General features: G+C 49.7%; 1 protein-coding gene across 1 annotated transcript in view; it reads right to left on the bottom strand.

Annotated features, from left to right (window-relative positions):
• The window catches only part of BTK (Bruton tyrosine kinase), a 53,287-nt gene that overhangs the window by 13,804 nt on the left and 18,627 nt on the right, over window positions 1-20,856 (bottom strand). The window contains exons 6-13 of the mRNA XM_038747961.1: window positions 10,288-10,416; window positions 10,031-10,098; window positions 8,249-8,430; window positions 6,531-6,593; window positions 4,662-4,716; window positions 3,447-3,526; window positions 2,424-2,551; window positions 1,749-1,823 (exon numbers count right to left, since the gene is read on the bottom strand). Coding sequence (XP_038603889.1) covers window positions 1,749-1,823; window positions 2,424-2,551; window positions 3,447-3,526; window positions 4,662-4,716; window positions 6,531-6,593; window positions 8,249-8,430; window positions 10,031-10,098; window positions 10,288-10,416 — 780 coding nt within the window. The remainder of the gene's footprint in view (window positions 1-1,748; window positions 1,824-2,423; window positions 2,552-3,446; window positions 3,527-4,661; window positions 4,717-6,530; window positions 6,594-8,248; window positions 8,431-10,030; window positions 10,099-10,287; window positions 10,417-20,856) is intronic.

The raw sequence follows: 20,856 nt of genomic DNA, 5'->3' as shown, positions 1-20,856 counted from the left end.
CACACGGTAAGCACTCAATAAATACGATTGATTGATTGATATGTGGGACAGGGACTGTGTCCAACCCGATTAACTCCTATCTACCCCAGCGCTTAGTTCAGTGCCTGGCACACAGTAAGTGCTTAAGAAATACCATTTTTTTAAAAAAAAGCCCAGACAACTGGAGGCCCTTTAGGGACAGTTCTTCCAGCCTGTCCCCTCCCTCCCGTCAGGAGCCCCTGAAACCAGGAGTCAACAAGACCTTCTCAGCTCAGCCTCAGCGCTCCCCAGACCACTGTTGCAGATGTGTAAGGGATGCTGCCTTGGGCGAGTCACCTAACTTCTCCTCTCTCAGTTTCCTCATCTGTTCAATAGGGATTTAATGCCTGTTCGCCCTACCCCTTTGATGAGGAGCCCCATGAGGGACAGGGACAGCGTGGCTCAGTGGAAAACAGCACGGGCTTTGGAGTCAGAGGTCATGGGTTCAAATCCCAGCTCTGCCAATTGTCAGCTGTGTGACTTTGGGCAAGTCACTTCACTTCTCTGGGCCTCAGTTCCCTCATCTGTAAAATGGGGATTAAGACTGTGAGCCCCCCATGGGACAACCTGATCACCTTGTAACCTCCCCAGCGCTTAGAACAGTGCTTTGCACATAGTAAGCGCTTAATAAATGCCATTATTATTATTATTGTTATTATCTCCCCTGCCCCTTAGCACAGTGCTTGGTGCATGGTAAGTGCTTCACAAATCCCACTCTTGTTACTCCAGTTCACCGTGGGAGAGGCTGACCTCCCAAAGCTTCTTCCTAGACTGTAAGCTCCTTGTGGGCAGGGAACGACTCTAAGCACCATGGCTCAGTGGAAAGGGCCCGGACTTGGGAGTCAGAGGTCATGGGTTCTAATCCCGGCTCCGCCACATGTCTGCTGTGTGACCTTGGGCAAGTCACTTAACTTCTTGGAGCTTCAGTTACCTCATCTGGAAAATGGGGATTAAGACTTTGAGCCCCACGAGGGACAACTTGATCACCTTGTATTCCTCCCAGCGCTTAGAACAGTGCTCTGCACATAGTAAGCACTTAACAAATGCCATTATTATTATTATTATTATTATTATTATGTCTTCTGTGTGACCTTGAGCAAGTGACTTGATTTCCCTGAGGCTCAGTTCCCTCATCTGTTAAATGGGGATTAATCAATCAATCAATCAATTGTATTTATTGAGCTCTTACTGTGTGCAGAGCACTGTACTCTTAAGAGTAAGAGTAAGAGGAGGTGGGATTTTTGGAGGATTTTCAGCGTGGAAAAGCTGAGGTCTGTCTGAGTGGTCACTGAGGCACAGAGTAAGATTAAGACCGTGAGCCCCACGTGGGACAACCTGATCACCTTGTACCCCCTCCAGGGCTTAGAACAGTGCTTCGCACGTAGTAAGCGCTTAACAAATGCCATTATCATCGTTATTATTGTTATTAATAAATACCACTGATTGATTGACTTTCCGGCCATCGCTCTAGGCGGGCTCGGCTAGGCTTTTGGCAACTACGGGTCTGGAGACCTCACCGCATCCCCAAGTGCGGGCAAGCCCTTCAGGCCATCACGTGCTCGACCCTGCAGACCTGGGGACCCCCCAGCCGGGACCCCACCCTGGCCAAGCTGGGGTTGGGGCTGGGCCTCCGTCTTCAGCCTTTCGCTCTGGCCCGGGGCCGCTGCGGGAGTTGAAGGGTGAGCCGGCATTCCCGCCTCCTCCCACCTTCCCCACGGAGGGAGCGTTACCGTAGCCCAGCCCCGCAGTGGAGGGTGCGTTCTTGTTTCGTTGACACACTGGATACTTGAGCCTGGATATGAGGCCTGGAACACAGAGGAGGAGGGTTTCCTTGGGAATGCTGCTCGGTGGCTTCCCAGCTCCCTCATGACTTACACTTGCAGGGAACCCGCTCCTGCAGCTGGACCGGGAGGCCTTCTCATATTATATTGTACTCTCTTAAGTGCTTAGTACAGTGCTCTGCACACAGCAAGAGCTCAATAAATACAAATGACCTACTGACCAAGAGAACCAAAGCGTTCCTGTTGGATCCCAGTTCTCTCCCACTGGCCTACACTCCCGCCGACATCCCACCGTTTCCCGTTAGAGGGTAAGCTCCTTATGGACAGGCAAAGTGTCTTGGGCTCGTGGGCTTGGTGTAGTGTATTGCATTCAGTAGATGCTCAATAAATGTCACCACTTCTACCCTACAAAGCCAAAAGAAGACGGAGGACAGGGTCTGTCCTGGCCTGTTCTCTGTTCTCCGGCTTTTTACCAGCTTCTGTCTCCCTCTTTTCCAAGATCCCCATGGCAGAATCTCACCCACTCCTTCTCCCCGTCTATCCCAGCCGTTCAGGGACTCCCTCCCCGCTGCTCCTCCCGCTCTCCTCCCAGGGCCACGTCACCCCCGCCCCTCCCAGGCTCACCGGCGGAGTTGTGCTGGTGGTAGTTGATGAGCTCGGGGATGGTGCCGAAGAGGTGCTTCTCAGCCAGGTAGAACTGGTTCTGGGGCGTGGAGCAGACAACGTAGTGGCGGATCACCCCCTGAGGGTCCCTGAGGAACCAGCCGGAAACCCAGTCAGGACCCGGGGGGACCCAGGGTTCTGGGGCCTCTCCCCTCTGCAGGCTATACTTCCAACTTGACTCGGCCCTCGTCTCTCCTCTCCTCGTCTCTCGGCATCAAACGAAAACTCTTCACTCTCAGCTCCATGACACCCCACTGGCTGTCTCCGCTCTCTTCCCCCCATTAGACCTCCAACCTGCTGTCTCCGCTCCCCCTGAGCCAACCTGCTAGCTATTCCTCACTCTCGACCCTCCCACCTCCGCTTCCAGCTTGGAACTCCCTCCCTTCTCGCGTCAGACAGACCACAGCTTTTCCACGCTGAAAATCCTCCGAAAATCCCACCTCCTCCAACCAGCTTTCCCTTACTAATTTTCCAGCCCCCTGAACCATATCATCCCTTTTGCCAACTCTAGTACTTAGGACCTTTTTTACACCCTTCTTAGCCCTCATGAGGATATAACCGCTCATTTCGGTCCTCTAGACTGCGAGGAACAAGTCTTACCATCTCTGCTTTGTTGTGCTCTCCCAAGTACAAAGTACGGTGCTCTGCACACAGTAAGTGTTCGATAAATACAATTGATCAATTGATTGAACTGACTGATTTTTGACCAGTCCAACCATAAATCCTTTTTCGTCTGTCCTCTCCCATGAGAGCGAAAGGTCCTTTTGGGCAGGGAATGTGCCACTTTTTGTTATTTTGAACTTCCAAAACGCCATGTACAGGAAAACACAAGTGGGTGCTTAACAGATGCTACTACTACTACTACAGCTATTACTACTCTGAGCCAGAGGAGCTCCAAGATGAAGTAGGGAGGGCACTCTGGGCACCCTCATTGGCAGGGAGACCACTCCTTCCTCCCTCGGTGGGGCGGCAGCTGGCACTCACCCGGTAGATTTGGCAAACACAGACACGGTGTATTTTCCCGCTCTGCTGGAGTCTCTGACGATAAAGCCTCCCTCTTTCCCCTGCAATGAAGAGGAGAGCCCTCAGCCCTGACCTTGAAATTTCAGCAGGAGTGAGTTGGGTTGGGCATGAGAAAAGATTTTTAGAAGCCAACCAGGGCAGCCATCACCAGCTGGCAACTCCGCGCCTACTGCTGCCACGGTCGGAGACCCCTGGGCGGGAAGGACCAGTGACCCGAAGTGATGGTACTGCTGAAGGTGATGGGGCATTGGACCAGGCAAGATGGATTCTCCATCCCTGTTGGGTTTAGACTTTGGCCTTCCTGGATCCGGGGGCTGGACCAGGTGACTTCTTAAGGTCGCTTGAAGCGCTAGGATTCTGTGGTCCCTCTCCGGGCGATGGTGAGCCGGGCAGATGCAAGTAGTCGATTAGCCCAACAATTCCTCCAGTTCTCTGTGGACCACATCCACCAAACCCAGCCCCGTTTCCCAAGGATACAGAAGGGGGAATACGGGAGGGACCACTGATGCATCCTGCCTGAAGCCAGGAACTGGGACATAGCCCGGAATGGGGCAGGGCCCTGTGGGACAAAGGGACAACCAGTGAAGCCTAGTGGAAAAAGCTCAGGCCTGGGGGTCGGAAGACCTAGGCCCTAATAAAATACTAATAATAATAATGGCATTTATTAAGCACTTACTATGTGCAAAGCACTGTTCTAAGAGCTGGGGAGGTTACAAGGTGATCAGGTTGCCCCACAGGGGGCTCACAGTCTTAATCCCCATTTTATGGATGAGGTAACTGAGGCCCAGAGAAGTGAAGTGACTTGCCCAAAGTCACACAGCTGACAGCTGGTGAGCCGGGATTTGAACCCATGACCTCTGGCTCCAAAGCCCAGGCTCTTTCCACTGAGCCACGTTGCTTCTGATCCGGGCTCTGCTACTCGTCCCATGTGGCCTTGGGGAAGTCCTCAGGTTCCTCAACTGTAAAATGGGGACTCAGTTCCTGTTCTGGGACAGGGGTTTTGTTTTACCTAATCATGTTGTGTTTAGTACAGTGCTTGGCACATAGTGAGTCCTTAAATACCACTATTATTATTATTATTATTGTTGTTGAGGAAACTTCCAGCTTATGATAATAATAATAAAAATGATCATAAGAAGCCCAAAGTTTTCTCAATCGTGGCCACGCACTACTCACCTCCTGTTTGAGCAGCTGCTCAGCTTGGCTTCGGGTCATGTGCTTGGAATACCACCTGGGACAGAAAAATAGCTTCAGGGCCCGGGTCTCGGCTTATAGGCCATGGGGGTGTGGGTGACTCCCCTTTTAGACTCTACACCCCCCCAGGGCAGGGTGGGGTCCATTTAACCCAGGCTTCCACCTCCCAGGTCCCTGCCAAAATATTTATTTTATTTTGTTAATATGTTTTGTTTTGTTGTCTGTCTTCCCCCTTCTAGACTGTGAGCCCGCTGTTGGGTAGGGACCGTCTCTAGATGTTGCCAACTTGGACTTCCCAAGCGCTTGGTACAGTGCTCTGCACACAGTAAGTGCTCAATAAATACGATTGAATGAATGAATGAATCCTGTGGGCACTCAAGAAAGACAGGCAGGTCACTAATTGGCCTCAGAGTGTGGGAGGGGCTCGTGTCCACCTACTCTCCCAAACTCTCCCAAGCACTTAGTACAGTACTCGGCACCCAGTGAGCACTCAGTGAAGACCACCGGTGGATCGACTGATTTCTCAAGGCCCGAACTTTCCAGGGATCAGAAAAGACAGGAGAGTGCTCTGCACACAGTAAGTGCTCAATAAATACGATTGAATGAATGAATGAATCCTGTGGGCACTCAAGAAAGACAGGCAGGTCACTAATTGGCCTCAGAGTGTGGAAGGGGCTCATGTTCACCTACTCTCCCAAACTCTCCCAATCAATCAATCAATCAATCAATCGTATTTATTGAGCGCTTACTGTGTGCAGAGCACTGTACTAAGTGCTTGGGAAGTACAAGTTGGCAACATATAGAGACAGTCCCTACCCAACAGTGGGCTCACAGTCGAGAAGTGGGCTCACAGTCTAGAAGCACTTAGTACAGTACTCGGCACCCAGTGAGCACTCAATGAAGACCACCGGTGGATCGACTGATTTCTCATGGCCCGACCTTTCCAGGGATCAGAAAAGACACAAGAGTGCTCTGCACACAGTAAGTGCTCAATAAATACGATTGAATGAATGAATGAATGCATGAATCCTGTGGGCACTCGAGAAAGACAGCCAGGTCACTAATTGGCCTCAGAGGGTGGAAGGGGCTCATGTCCACCTACTCTCCCAAACTTTCCCAATCAATTAATCAATCAATCATATTTATTGAGTGCTTACTGTGTGCAGAGCACTGTACTAAGTGCTTGGGAAGTACAAGTTGGCAACATATAGGGACAGTCCCTACCCAACAGTGGGCTCACAGTCGAGAAGTGGGCTCACAGTCTAGAAGCACTTAATACAGTACTCGGCACCCAGTGAGCACTCAATGAAGACCACCGGTGGATCAACTGATTTCTCATGGCCCGACCTTTCCAGGGATCAGAAAAGACAGGAGAGTGCTCTGCACACAGTAAGCGCTCAATAAATACGATTGAATGAATGAATGAATGCATGAATCCTGTGGGCACTCAAGAAAGACAGGCAGGTCACTAATTGGCCTCAGAGTGTGGAAGGGGCTCGTGTCCACCTACTCTCCCAAACTCTCCCAAGCACTTAGTACAGTACTCGGCACCCAGTGAACGAACACTCAATGAAGACCACCGGTGGATCGACTGATTTCTCATGGCCTGAACTTTCCAGGGATCAGAAAAGACACGAGAGTGCTCTGTACACAGTAAGTGCTCAATAAATACGATTGAACGAATGAGAGGGAAAGGCAGAGTGGAAGGAGGCAGATTCAGGATGGGGCCTCTCCCGGCCTGGGGCCCACAGTGGATTTCAGTGTCTGTTTTCAAATAAAAGGTGCAGGTGGAAGGGAAGATGGGTGCTCTTGCCCTCCTGGAAGTCCGGGCCCGGGGCCCACCCTACTCACTCATACATCTCTATGGAGTCTTCGGCCTCCGTGACGTAATTGCTGGGGATGTACCCCTCCTGCCTGTGGAGAAGACGGAGAGTTAGAGTCCCGGCAGGATGCCAATGGGGAGGGAGGGTGGGAGGTTCACATGGCCAAATCTCTGGCCTCGGAGACATCGGAGCAGGAAGGGTGAATTCTGCTTCCCCAGAGCTAGTAGGAGGGGGGGCTCGTGGTGAGTTTGGACGTTCATTTGGAAGGTCGCGGGCACGCGTGGGAAAAAGAAGGGACTCCATCGGGGATGGGGTTTATTTGAGCGAAGATCGATGGAGGGAAATCAGACACGTGTGGGGCTCTGAGGAGCCAGCCACGGCTGTGCTGTGGGGAGCGGGGAGACGGGGCAGTAGCTGGAGGCTACAGTGGGATCCAGAGGACGGGTCCCTTCTTCATTCTGTTCTTCCCAAGCATCTAGTACAGTGCACTGCACCACCTGGATGCTGAATGAATGCTATTACTACTGTGATGATGATGACGACTATTACTCTATTTATTTATTTATTTATTTTACTTGTACATATCTGTTCTATTTATTTTATTTTGTTAGTATGTTTGGTTTTGTCTCCCCCTTTTAGACTGTGAGCCCACTGTTGGGTAGGAACAGTCTCTATATGTTGCCAATTTGTACTTCCCAAGCGCTTAGTACAGTGCTCTGCACACAGTAAGCGCTCAACAAGTACGATTGATAATGATGATGATGATGACGACTACTGCTATTACTACTAGAGAAGCAGCATGGCTCAGTGGAAAGAGCCCGGGCTTTGGAGCCAGTAGTCATGGGTTCAAATCCCGGCTCCGCCGATTGTCAGCTGTGTGACTTTGGGCGAGTCCCCCTCCCCATCCCCCCACCTTACCTCCTTCCCCTCCCCACAGCACCTGCATATATGTTTGTACATATTTATTACTCTATTTTATTTGTACATACTTATTCTAATTATTTTATTTTGTTAATATGTTTTGTTTTGTTCTCTGTCTCCCCCTTCTAGACTGTGAGCCCACTGTTGGGTAGGGACCGTCTCTATATGTTGCCAACTTGGACTTCCCAAGCGCTTAGTACAGTGCTACCCACACAGTAAGTGCCCGATAAATACGATTGATTGATTGATTGATTAACAAAAGCCATTTTTAGACTGTGAGCCCACTGTTGGGTAGGGACTGTCTCTATATGTTGCCAATTTGTACTTCCCAAGCGCTTAGTACAGTGCTCTGCACATAGTAAGCTCTAAATAAATACGATTGATGATGATGATTATTATTATTATTACAAATTATTACTATTATGACGACTACGATTACTACTACGATTACAATCAATTACTACGATTAAAGGAGTGAATGAATACTTCTACTAGTATGACTAGCAGAGGGGGGACAGGAGCATGTTTGAAGGCAGAGTGGAGTCACCAGAGGGTGAATGATGATGACATTTATTAAGCGCTTACTATGTGCCAAGCACTGTTCTAAATGCTGGGGAGGTTACAAGGTGATCAGGTTGTCCCACAGGGGAGTGGATGCAAGTGCTTCGGGAAGAGAGAGGGTGAGAGGGGATGGGGTTAGAGCCATCCGGCTGGGTCGGAAGGGTCCCATTTTGGAATACAGGGAGGAAGATGGCCCAGTGAGGGATAATGGAGGGATAATGGCGCAGGCAAGGCAAAGCAAGTTTAGGAGGGCCGGGGCCTTACCCGTTTTTGTCTCGGGCTCTCCACCAGGGCAAGTTGCTCTCCTCCAGGATGAAATACTCCTCCCCTTTCTGCAGCTTCAGGTCATGAGGCTTCATCGGAGCGTAGTCGTAAAGGGCTACCACCTTCTTCAGCTCGCCCAGGGCGGCTGCTGAGGGCTCGGGGGGCAATGGCTTCTTCAGCATCTGCGTGGAGTCAACCGGGGGGCAAAACTCTTCACGCAGGAGTACACACAGACACACTGAGCCCCCCTTTTTCGATCAATCAACCAATCATATTTATTGAGGGCTTACTGTGTGCAGAGCACTGTACTAAGCACTTGGGAAATACAAGTTGGCAACATATAGAGACGGTCCCTACCCAACAGTGGGCTCACAGTCTAGAAGATAATCCCCATCCCCCCTGCCCTACCTCCTTCCCCTCCCCACAGCACCCATGTATATGTTTTATTTTTATTTTATTTGTACATATCTATTCTATTTATTTTATTTTGTTAGTATGTTTGGTTTTGTTCTCTGTCTCCCCCTTCTAGACTGTGAGCCCGCTGTTGGGTAGGGACAGTCTCTATATGTCGCCGACTTGGACTTCCCAAGTGCATAGTACAGTGCTCTGCACACAGTAAGTGCTCAATAAATACCATTGAATGAACGAATGAATGAATACAAGTTTATTACTCTATTTATTTTACTTGTACATATTTACTATTCTATTTATTTTGTTAATGATGTGCGTTTAGCTTTAATTCTATTTGTTCTGATGACTTGACACCTGTCCACATGTTTTGTTTTGTTGTCTGTCTCCCCCATCTAGACCGTGAGCCCGTTGTTGGGTAGGGACCGTCTCTATATGTCGCCAACTTGTACTTCCCAAGCGCTTAGTACAGCGCTCTGCACACAGTAAGCGCTCAATAAATACAATTGAATGAATGAATGAATGAATACAGGTTTATTACTCTATTTTACTTGTACATATTTACTATTCTATCTATTTTATTAATGATGTGTGTTTAGCTTTAATTCTATTTGTTCTGATGACTTGACACCTGTCCACAGGTTTCGTTTTGTTGTCTGTCTCCCCCTTCTAGACTGTGAGCCCACTGTTGGGTGGGGACCGTCTCTATATGTCGCCAACTTGTACTTCCCAAGCGCTTAGTCCAGTGCTCTGCACACAGTAAGCACTCAATAAATACGATTAATTGATCGATTGATTGATTGGGTAGGGACCGTCTCTATATGTCGCAGACTTGTCCTTCCCAAATGCTTAGTCCAGTGCTCTGCACACAGTAAGCGCTCAATAAATACGATTGATTGATTGATTGATTGATTGGGTAGGGACCGTCTCTATATGTCGCCGACTTGCACTTCCCAAGCACTTAGTCCAGTGCTCTGCTCACAGTAAGTGCTCAGTAAATACTGGGGGAAGCAGCGTGGCTCAGTGGAAAGAGCGCGGGCTTGGGAGCCAGAGGTCATGGGTTTGAATACCAGCTCCGCCACTTGTCAGCTGTGTGACCTTCGGTAAGCCACTTAACTTCTCTGTGCCTCAGTTACCTCTTCTGTACAATGGGGATTAAAATTGTGAGCCCCACGTGGGGCAACCTGATCACCTTGTATCCTCCCCAGCGCTTAGAACAGTGCTTTGCACATAGTAAGCACTTAACAAATACCATCATTACTGTTATTATCCTAAATACAACTGAATGAATGAATGAACACAGACACGCAAACACACACACCAATCCCCGACAGCCCGACGTTCTCTGCATCCGAGGCCCCTTCTGTTCCCTACCTGCTCATCCTCGGGAGTGGGAGGAAGAGGCTTTTTGGTTTTCCGATGAGAGCTCCCAGATTTCAAGCCTGAAAAGGAAGAAACTGGGTAGCCTGGGCCCGGGGCCCTCGGCTGTCCCGGTTAGCGGGCTGGGAATGCTGTGGGTGGGGAGGCTGCTCTCTGAAAAGGCAGATCAGGGGCATCGGTGTGGAGGGAAACCGGGGACGGGGAGAGAGAAGCAAGGAGCAAGCAGCGGGAGCGAGGGGTGGATTCCTTACTCCCATTTCTGTTCTCCAGAATCTGGCAGCCCATGGCGTTTTTGGCGGTCTGTGAACAGCAGAGGTACTGCCCGTCGATCCAGAAGCAGGGGTGGTATTTCTGGACCAGGTCACTGTTGTACCGGGTCACTGTAGGAATGATTGGAAGAGCAACAACAGTGAGGAGCGGATTTGCTGAGCCTCTACTAAGTGCCAAGCCCCGGGCCAAGCGCTGGGGTAGACTAGGCGATCGGATCGAATGCGATCTCCTTCCCCGGCCAGGCTCACGATCCGAGAGATTTGACAGAGGAGGAAATTAAAGACCAGAGAAGTCAAGTGTCTTATGGCATACCACCGGTGGAGCCGGCAGGATAAGAACCAGCCCACTGTTGGGTAGGGACTGTCTCTATATGTTGCCAATTTGTACTTCCCAAGCGCTTAGTACAGTGCTCTGCACATAGTAAGGGCTCAATAAATACGATTGATGATGATGACGATGATAATAATAATGATGGTATTTATTAAGCGCTTACTATGTGCAAAGCACTGTTCTAAGTGCTGGGGAGGTTACGAGGTGATCAGGTTGTCCCACGGGGGGCTCACAGTCTTCATCCCCATTTGACAGATGAGGTAACTGAGGCCTAGAGAAGTGAAGTGACTCGCCTAAAGTCACACAGCTGACAAGTGGCGGAGCGGGGATTTGAACCCATGACCTCAGACTCCAAAGCCCGGGCTCTTTCCACTGAGCCACGCTGCTTCTCCTGGCTCCCGGGCCTGCGCTGCCTCAGTAGGGAAGAGAGGGTGAAGGGCGTCCACTTCAGAGCCCAGGGACTCCCTCACACGGGTTCAGGGAGCAGAACCACCAAGATTTGCTTACTAATTAGGGTATCTGCTAAGTGCTTCGTCAGTGCCAAGCACTGTACTAAGCACTAGGGTACGGATGAGATAACCGAGTCCCAAATGGGGCTCACATTTTAAGCGGGAGGAACGACAGGAATTGAAACCCCATTTTGCAAATGAGGGAACTGAGGCACAGAGAACTGAAGTGACCTCCCCAAGTTCACCCAGCAGACAAGTAGAGCCCCCTCCTTCCTCTCCCCCTCCTCCTCCTCCCCATCCCCCCCGCCTTACCTCCTTCCCCTCCCCACAACACCTGTATATATGTTTGTCCATATTTATTACTCTATTTATTATATATTTTATTTGTACATACTTATTCTATGTATTTTATTTTGTTCATATGTTTGGTTTTGTTCTCTGTCTCCCCCTTCTAGACTGTGAGCCCGCTGTCGGGTAGGGACCGTCTCTATATGTTGCCAACGTGTACTTTCCAAGCGCTTAGTCCAGTGCTCTGCACACAGTAAGCGCTCAATAAATACGATTGAATGAATGAATGAAAAGTGGAAGGAGGCAGGATTAGAACCTAGGCCCTCTGACACCCAGTCTCATGCTTTTCCTAGTAGGCCGGACTTTAGACTGTCAGCTCGTTGTGGGCAGGGACTGTGTCTACCAACTCAGTTATATTGTACTCTCCCAGGCGCTTAGTACAATGCTCTGCCCACAGTAAGCATTCAATAAATCCAACCGATCGATCGATCGATTGATTTCCTAGTTTTCCCAGAGAGGCTGACGGAGTGATGACTGTTCCACCCTTCTCCGCCCCCGTCCCCTTCAGTACCAGCAGCGTGGCTCAGTGGAAAGAGCCCGGGCTTTGAAGTCAAAGGTCATGGGTTCGAATCCCAGCTCCGCCACACATCTGCTGTGTGACCTTGGGCAAGTCACTTAACTTCTCTGAGCCTCAGTTACCTCATCTGTAAAATGGGGATTGACTGTTAGCCCCACATGGGACAACCTGATCATGTTATATCCCCCCAGAGCTTAGAACAGTGCTTTGCACATAGTAAGTGCTTAACAAATGCCATTATTATTATTATTATTATTATTACCAGGCCCCGATCAGAGAGAGAAGAGAGCATTCAGAGCATACTCTGGTGGCGTCTGGCTCCCAGCAACTTCCCAAGGAAGGTAAAAATAATAATAATGTTGGTATTTGTTAAGTGCTTACTATGTGCCAAGCACTGTTCTGAGCCTTCGGGGGATCCAAGGTAATCAAGGTTGTCCCACATGGGGCTCACAGTCTTCATCCCCATTTTACAGATGAGAGAACTGAGGCCCGGAGAAGTGAAGTGACTTGCCCAAACTCACCCAGCTGACAAGTGGCAGAGCCAGGATTAGAAACCATGACCTCTGACTCCCAAGCCCGGGCTCTTTCCACTGAGCCAAGCTGCTTCTCAAGGTAGCGCTTAGTACAGTGCTCTGCACACAAAGCAGCGTGGCTCAGTGGAAGGAGCCCACTTTGGAGTCAGAGGTCATGGATTCAAATCCCGGCTCCACTGTCAGCTGTGTGACTTTGGGCAAGTCACTTCACTTCTCTGTGCCTCAGTTCCCTCATCTGTAAAATGGGGATTAAAACTGTGAGCCCCCCGGGGGACAACCTGATCACCTTGTCACCTCCCCAGTGCTTAGAACAGTGCTTTAAACATAGTAAGTGCTTAATAAATACTATTATTATTATTATTATATGTGCTATCATTATAGTAAGTGCTCAATAAATACCATTGAATGAATGAATAGTCTTGGGCCCCTTGAACCTTGGTGATGCCCTGCATTTATACCACCCGAAGTGCTCAGGATATCTCAGTGGGTTTTTCTCACAACTGGGAACAATGATTACGGTCACCAGCACGTGATCAATCAATCAATCAATCAATCAATCATATTTATTGAGCGTTTACTGTGTGCAGAGCACTGTACTAAGCGCTTGGGAAGTACAAGTTGGCAACGTATAGAGACGGTCCCTACCCAACAGTAGGCTCACAGTCTAAAAGAGCGGAAGGTCAAAGCCCACATATCCCAGGATTGGTAAGATTGGTGGGGACATCAGTAGGAATAGCGGCAGAGATGGGAACAGAAGCAGGGATAGCTGGAAGAGCCCCAGTAGGCACTCCAACAGTAGCCACCGGCAGGAACAGGAGTAGCTGGAGGAGTAGGAGCAGGTGCTTGGCACATAGTAAGCCTTAACAAACACCCTCATTACCTATAGTCGTAGCAGAGCAAGAATAGGACCAAGAGCAGTGGTGATAATAATAATGATAATAATAATGATGGCATTTATTAAGTGCTTACTGTGTGCAAAACACTGTTCTAAGTGCTGGGGAGGTTACAAGGTGATCAGGTTGTCCCACGGGGGGCTCACAGTCTTAATCCCCATTTTACAGATGAAGGATGAGGCTCAGAGAAGTGAAGTGACTTGCCCAAAGTCACCCAGCTGATATTTGGTGGAGGTGGGATTGGAACCCATGACCTCTGACTCCAAAGCCCGGGCACTTTTCCACTGAGCCACGCTGCTTCTCTAAATGATGGTATTAAAATGTTGTTAAGTGCTTACTATGTGTCATGCACTGTTCTAAGCACTGGGGTAGGTAGATACATGGTCATCATGTGGGGCTCATAGTCTTAGTCCCCATTTTAAAGATGAGGGAATTGAGGCACAGAGAAGTGAAATGACTTGCCCCAAGTCACACAGTGGACAATAATAAAATAATAATAATGATGCCATTTATTAAGCACCTACTATGTGCAAAGCACTGTTCTAAGCACTAGGGAGGTGACAAGGAGATCAGGTTGTCCCAGTCTCACAGTCTTAATCCCCATTTTACAGATGAGGGAACTGAGGCACAGAGAAGTGAAGTGACTTGTCCCAAGTCACACAGTGGACAATAATATAATAATAATGATGATGCCATTTATTAAGTGCTTACTATGTGCAAAGCACTGTTCTAAGCACTGGGGAGGTTACAAGGTGATCAGGTTGTCCCACGGGGGTCTTAATCCCCATTTTACAGATGAGGTAACTGAGGCCCAGAGAATAATAATAATAATTATGATGGCATTTATTAAGCACTTACTATGTGCAAAGTACTGTTCTAAGCACTGGGGAAATTACAGAGCGATCAGGTTGTCCCACTGGGGACTCACAGTCTTAATCCCCATTTTACAGATGAGGTAACTGAGGCCCAGAGAAGTGAAGTGACCGGCCCCACGTCACACAGATGACAAGTGGCGTTTTGTTTTGTTCCCTGTCTCCCCCTTCTAGACTGTGAGCCTGCTGTTGGGTAGGGACCGTCTCTATATGTTGCCAACGTGAACTTCCCCAGCGCTTAGTACAGTGCTCTGCACACAGTAAGCGCTCAATAAATACAATTGAATGAACGAAAGTGGCGGAGGTGGGATTAGAACCCACGACCTCTGACTCCCAAGCCCGGGCTCTTTCCACTGAGCCACGCTGCTTTTCTATGAAGCAGTAGGAGAAGGAGATCGGGAACGGGAGCATTCATTTAATGGGATTTATTGAGCGCTTACTGTGTGCAGAGCACTGGACTAAGTGCTTGGGAAGTCCAAGCGGGCGACATATAGAGGTGAGAGTGGCGGAAGTAGGGATGGGAGCACTGGCAGGAGCTGGAAGGGGACCAAAAGGGGAAAGGGAAGAGAGCAGCAGGGTCAGGCGGGGCGGGCGGCGGGTTCCCCCCGAAATACCAGAAACGTTACCAGCTGCACCACGAAGTTGCCCCGTGGGACCAGACAGCCCAGACCCGCCAGCAAATGGCGGCGAGCCCTGGCTGGGGGAACACACGGCTCTCTGGGGAACTTCCACATTTCAGAATAATAAAAAAAATAATAATAATAATGGCATTTATTAAGCGCTTACTACGTGCAAAGCACCGTTCTAAGCACTGGGGAGGTTACAAGGTGATCAGGTTGTCCCACATGGGGCTCACAGTCTTCATCCCCGTTTTACAGACGAGGGAACTGAGGCCTAGAGAAGTTAAGTGACCCGCCCAAAGTCACACAGCTAATGGGCGGAGCTGGGATTTGAACCCGTGACCTCTCCCCCTTTTAGACTGTGAGCCCACTGTTGGGTAGGGACTGTCTCCATGTGTTGCCAATTTGTACTTCCCAAGCGCTTAGTACAGTGCTCTGCACATAGTAAGCGCTCAATAAATACGATTGATGATGATGATGATGACTCCAAAGCCCGGGCTCTTTCCACTGAGCCACGCTGCACATTTGTGCGGTGTGATAGGATAAAATCTCCCCGGCCCCTCAACGATCGCCCTGGACGGACTCGCGGTCCCCCCAGGGTGTGGCCTAGTGGATACAGCCCGGGCTTGGGAGTCAGAGGATGTGGTTTCTAATCCCGGCCCTGCCACTTGTCTGCTGTGTGACCTTAGGCAAGTTGCTTCACGTCTCTCTGCATCATAATGATAATAATAAAATAATGATGGCATTTATTAAGCGCTTACTATGTGCAAAGCACTGTTCTAAGCGCTGGGGAGGTTACAAGGTGATCAGGTTGTCCCTCGGGGGGCTCACAGTCTTAATCCCCATTTTGCAGATGAGGGAACTGAGGCACAGAGAAGTGAAGTGACTTGCCCAAGGTCACACAGCTGACAATTGGCAGGGCTGGGGTTTGAACCCATGACCTCTGACTCCAAAGCCGGGGCTCTTTCCACTGAGCCACGCTGCTCATTACCTCGTCTGTAAAATGGGATTAAGTCTGTGAGCCCCATGTGGGACAATCTGATAATAATAATGATGGTATTTGTTAAAGCGCTTACTATGTGCCAAGCACTGTTCTAAGTGCTCCCCATCCCCCCCGCCTTACCTCCTTCCCCTCCCCACAGCACCTATATATATGTTTGTACATATTTGTTACTCTATTTATTTTACTTGTACATATTTACTATTCTATTAATTTTGTTAATGACGTGCGTTTAGCTTTAGACGACTTGACACCTGTCCACAGGTTTCGTTTTGTTGTCTGTCTCCCCCTTCTAGACTGTGAGCCTGCTGTTGGGTAGGGACCGTCTCTATATGTTGCCGACTTGGACTTCCCAAGCGCTTAGTCCAGTGCTCCGCACACAGTAAGCGCTCAATAAATACAATTGAATGAATTAATGAATGAATATAAGGTTATCAGGTTGCCCCACTTGGAGCTCACAGTCTTGATCCCCATTTTCCAGATGAGGTAATTGAAGCACAGAGAATAATGATAACAATAATAATAATAATAATGATAATGGCATTTATTAAGCCCTTACTATGTGCAAAGCACGGTTCTAAGCACTGGGGAGGTTACAAGGTGATCACGTGGGCTCACAGTCTTCACTCCCATTTTACAGATGAGGTAACTGAGGCCCAGAGAAGTGAAGTGACTCACCCAAAGTCCCCCAGCTGACAAGTGGCAGAGCCGGGATTAGAACGCATGACCTCTGACTCCCAAGCCCGGGTTCTTTCCACTAAGCCACCCTGCTACCAGAACAGTACTTGGCACTTAGTAAGTGCTTAACAAATACTATCGTTATTATTATTATTATTATTATTATTATTATTATTATTATTATTATCATAAATTACCACCCCCCGGGGACACCCAGGCTCTTTCATAGACTGTGAGTCCTTCAACGGTTAGGGTCTTTGCTTAAATCCCACCAGAATACTCTATACCTGTCCTTAGTAATAATAATAATGATAATAATAATAATAATGGCATTTATTAAGCGCTTACTATGTGCAAAGCACTGTTCTAAGCACTGGGGAGGTTACAAGGTGATCAGGTTGTCCCTCGTGGGGCTCACAGTCATCATCCCCATTTTACAGATGAGGTACCTGAGGCACAGAGAAGTTAAGAGACCTGTCCAAAGTCACACAGCTGACAAGTGGCAGAGCCGGGATTAGAACGCACGACCTCTGACTCCCAAGCCCGGGTTCTTTCCACTAAGCCACCCTGCTACCAGAACAGTACTTGGCACTTATTAAGTGCTTAACAAACACTATCATTATTATTATTATCATCAGTTACCACCCCCCAGGCTCTTTCATAGACTGTGAGTCCTTCAACGGTTAGGGTCTTTGCCTAAATCCCGCCGGAATACTCTATACCTGTCCTTAGTACAGTGCTCTGCATTCAATAAGCGCTTAATACACACTGTTACTGCCACTACCACTCTGGCCTTGAGGGAGGGCAGGAAAGTTCTGCGGCTTTGCTGGTTTATTGAGCAGGCACGACTTCTGGGCAGGGGAAAAGGTGGCTCAGTGGGGCTCCGGGGCTCGATTTCTTCCGCGGGGGGCTGGGGCGTCTCTAAAAGCTGGATTGGATGGACTACAGACGGTCAAGCTCAGCAGACCTTCAGTAGCCGAGGGAAGGGGGTGTCGGCCGCTCCAACCTCAGGGGCCCTCTTTGTTGCCGTCGCCTCGGCCCTGAGAAGTCGTCTTTCAACCCAGGGACCGTTGCCTGGATTGGGTCATCTCTCTGGCTGCCCCGGAGATCTGGGTGGAATGGGGGAGGGTTTATGCTTATCCTTTTGACCCCCGGGCTATTAAGGGGTCCTCAGGGTGCCCAAGCAACCCTCAAGAGACCCCCCGTGGCCCCCGTCCAACAGCCCGGCGTTTTCAGGCCAGTGCGGACCGCAGCGGCAGGTGTCAATCACCGCTCCGCACGCCTGCTCAAGTGATCTGGCCCACCTCCCTCCCTCCCACGGCCACTTCTCTGGCCCACCTTGGGCCAGGCCCGGGGGGAGCCCCGGCTACAGCATCTGTGCATCTTTTAGACTGTAAGCCCACTGTTGGGTAGGGACTGCCTCTATATGTTAGCAACTTGTACTTCCCAAGCGCTTAGTACAGTGCTCTGCACAAAGTAAGCGCTCAATAAATACGATTGATTGCGCACCGCATCACGCGGCACCTCCCCGCCGTGACTCCTCAGGACGGTCTGGCCCCGCTACCCCGCCTGGACCCCCCAGGGCCCCCGCCAGTTCTCCCGGCGACACCTTGCCCAACTTGGGGCGACGAGCGAGGCCAGAGGGGCCCGCTGCCCGGCGGCCTCAAAGTCTGCAAAGACGAGGAGCCGTCATGCAATAACCCGAACGGGCCGCTATCAGCTGCCATCCTTCCTGTTTCTCTTGGCAACCTTTCCTGATGTCAAGTCAACCGGCTAATCTCGCCGTCACCAACAGACACGGGGCTAAATATACCCTCCCACATTTAAATATGTGTGTTTGTGTGTGTGTGGATGGTGTGTGCGTTCTGTGCAGCATCTGACCACTTGAGTTCAAACAAACCCACCCTGCAGAGTCCGAGTGGCGTTCAGAAGCAACGGCCGGTGCTCCGGTCCTGACGCCGGGAGACAAAGAACGCGGAAGTAAGCTATCTCGTAGGACACTTGGCCGGTTGTGACTTAGCAAGACCCTGCCTTCGTTGGAGCCCCGCGCGCTCGACGATCAGCAATCCGGTCGTCAAATCTCCCCGGGCCTTGGTTTCCTCAATTGTAAAATGGGCAGAACGCTGGCCTACCGTGTGACCTTGGGAAAGTCACTTGTCTCCCCCCACCATTCAGGAGCGGTGTGGGGGCCAACGTGTTTGCTCAGGCGAAGAAAACGGCGCTGGCAAAATCTAAGGGGTTCCCATCACGTTAAATACGGTCGTTTTTTCAGACGGAGAAACTGAATCCCGGCCCAGAATGAAACCCGCTCTCATCGATGCGGTACTGGGAGCGGTAGCTGTGGACGTCCAGCTGAGGACTTCCGGCCCTAGACTGTGCTGTCACCCTCTTAGGGCAACGATCATCATCAATCGTATTTATTGAGCACTTACTGTGTGCAGAGCACTGTACTAAGCGCTTGGGAAGTACAAGTTGGCAACATATAGAGACAGTTCCTACCCAACAGTGGACTCACAGTCTAAATGATGGGATTTGTTAAGTGCCTACTACACACCGAGCACTGTGCTGTGAAAACTGGAGGGTAGACACAAGATCACTGGACCAGACACGGTCCCCCTTAATAATGATAATAACGACGACATTTATTAAGCGCTTACTACGTGCAAAGCACTGTTCTAAGTGCTGGGGAGGTTACAAGGTGATCAGGTTGACCCACATCGGGCTCACAGTCTTAATCCCCATTCTACAGATGAGGCAACTGAGGCCCAGAGAAGTGAAGTACATATTGTACATATTTATTACTCTATTTATTTATTTATTTATTTTATTTGTGCATATCTATTCTATTTATTTTATTTTGTTAGTATGTTTGGTTATGTTCTCCGTCTCCCCCTTTTAGACTGTGAGCCCACTGTTGGATAGGGACTGTCTCTATATGTTGCCAACTTGTACTTCCCAAGTGCTTAGTACAGTGCTCTGCACACAGTAAGCGCTCAATAAATACGATTGATTGATTGATTGAAGTGACTTGCCCAAAGTCACACAGCTGACAAGTGGTGGAGCGGGGATTTGAACCCATGACCTCTGACTCCAAAGCCCGGGCTCTTTCTTCCACCCTGGGCACCCGGTGTCCAGGGAGGGTGAGAAGGTATCTCATCCCCACTTTACAGACAGGGAAACTGAGGCCCAGAGAGGTTGAGTGACTTGCCCGAGGTCGCACAGCAGGCCAGTAGCAGAGCCGGGACTCGAACCCAAGTCTCCTGACTCCCGGTCCTGTGGTCTTTCTCCTAGGTGCCGTTGCTGCCCTCCCAGCCCTGAAAGCCCCCGTGAGCGTGCCTTATTCATCGATCGACCCGCATGGTAAATTGAGTTGGGGAGAGTTTCAGCTTTTCCTGATTGCAAGCCCGGAACCGAAAAGAAATCAACAGTGAAATAATGAATAATGAAAGAGCACAGTCCTGGAAGTCACAGGACCGGGCCTCCACCGCGCCTCGAAGCCCTGGCCTCTAAGCAGTGTGGTTTAGTGAAAAGAGTCTGGGCTTGGGAGTCAGAGGTCATGAGTTCTAATGCCGCCTCCGCCACTTGCCAGCTGTGTGACTTTGGGCGAGTCACTTCACTTCTCTGGGCCTCAGTTCCCTCATCTGGAAAATGGGGATTAAGACTGTGAGCACCCCGTGGGACAAACTGATTACTTCGTATCCTCCTTCCCCCCCGCCGCCCCCCAGTTCCTAGAACAGTGCTTGGCACATAGTAAGTGCTCAACAAATGCCATCATTATTATTAGTGGAAAGATCACGGTCTTGGGAGACAGAGGACATGGGTTCTAAACTCAGCTCTGCCACTTCTCTGTGCCTCATTTACCTCACCTATATCTACCACAGAGTTTAGAACAGAGCGAGGCACATAGTAAGCGCTTAATAAATGCCATCATCATCATCATCATCACCACTTGTCTGCTGTGTGACCTTGGGCAAGTCACTTCACTTCTCTGTGTCTCAGTTCCCTCATCTGTAAAATGAGGATTAAGACTGTGAGCCCCGCGTAGGACAACCTGATAACCTTCTCTCTACGGCAGAGCTTAGAACAGTGTGTGGCACATAGTAAGCACTTAACAAATACCATCATCATCATCATCATCACCACTGGTCTGCTGTGTGACCTTGGGCAAATCACTTCACTTCTCTGTGTCTCAGTTCCCTCATCTGTAAAATGAGGATTAAGACTGTGAGCCCCGTGTAGGACAACCTGATAACTACCGCAGAGTTTAGAACAGTGTGTGGCACATAGTAAGCGCTGAATAAATACCATCA

The sequence above is a fragment of the Tachyglossus aculeatus genome, chromosome 6 (genome assembly GCF_015852505.1).
Source record: "Tachyglossus aculeatus isolate mTacAcu1 chromosome 6, mTacAcu1.pri, whole genome shotgun sequence".
Taxonomy (NCBI): Eukaryota; Metazoa; Chordata; class Mammalia; order Monotremata; family Tachyglossidae; genus Tachyglossus; species Tachyglossus aculeatus.
Note: the sequence above shows the minus strand (reverse complement) of the source record. Positions and strands in the feature narration are given on the sequence as shown.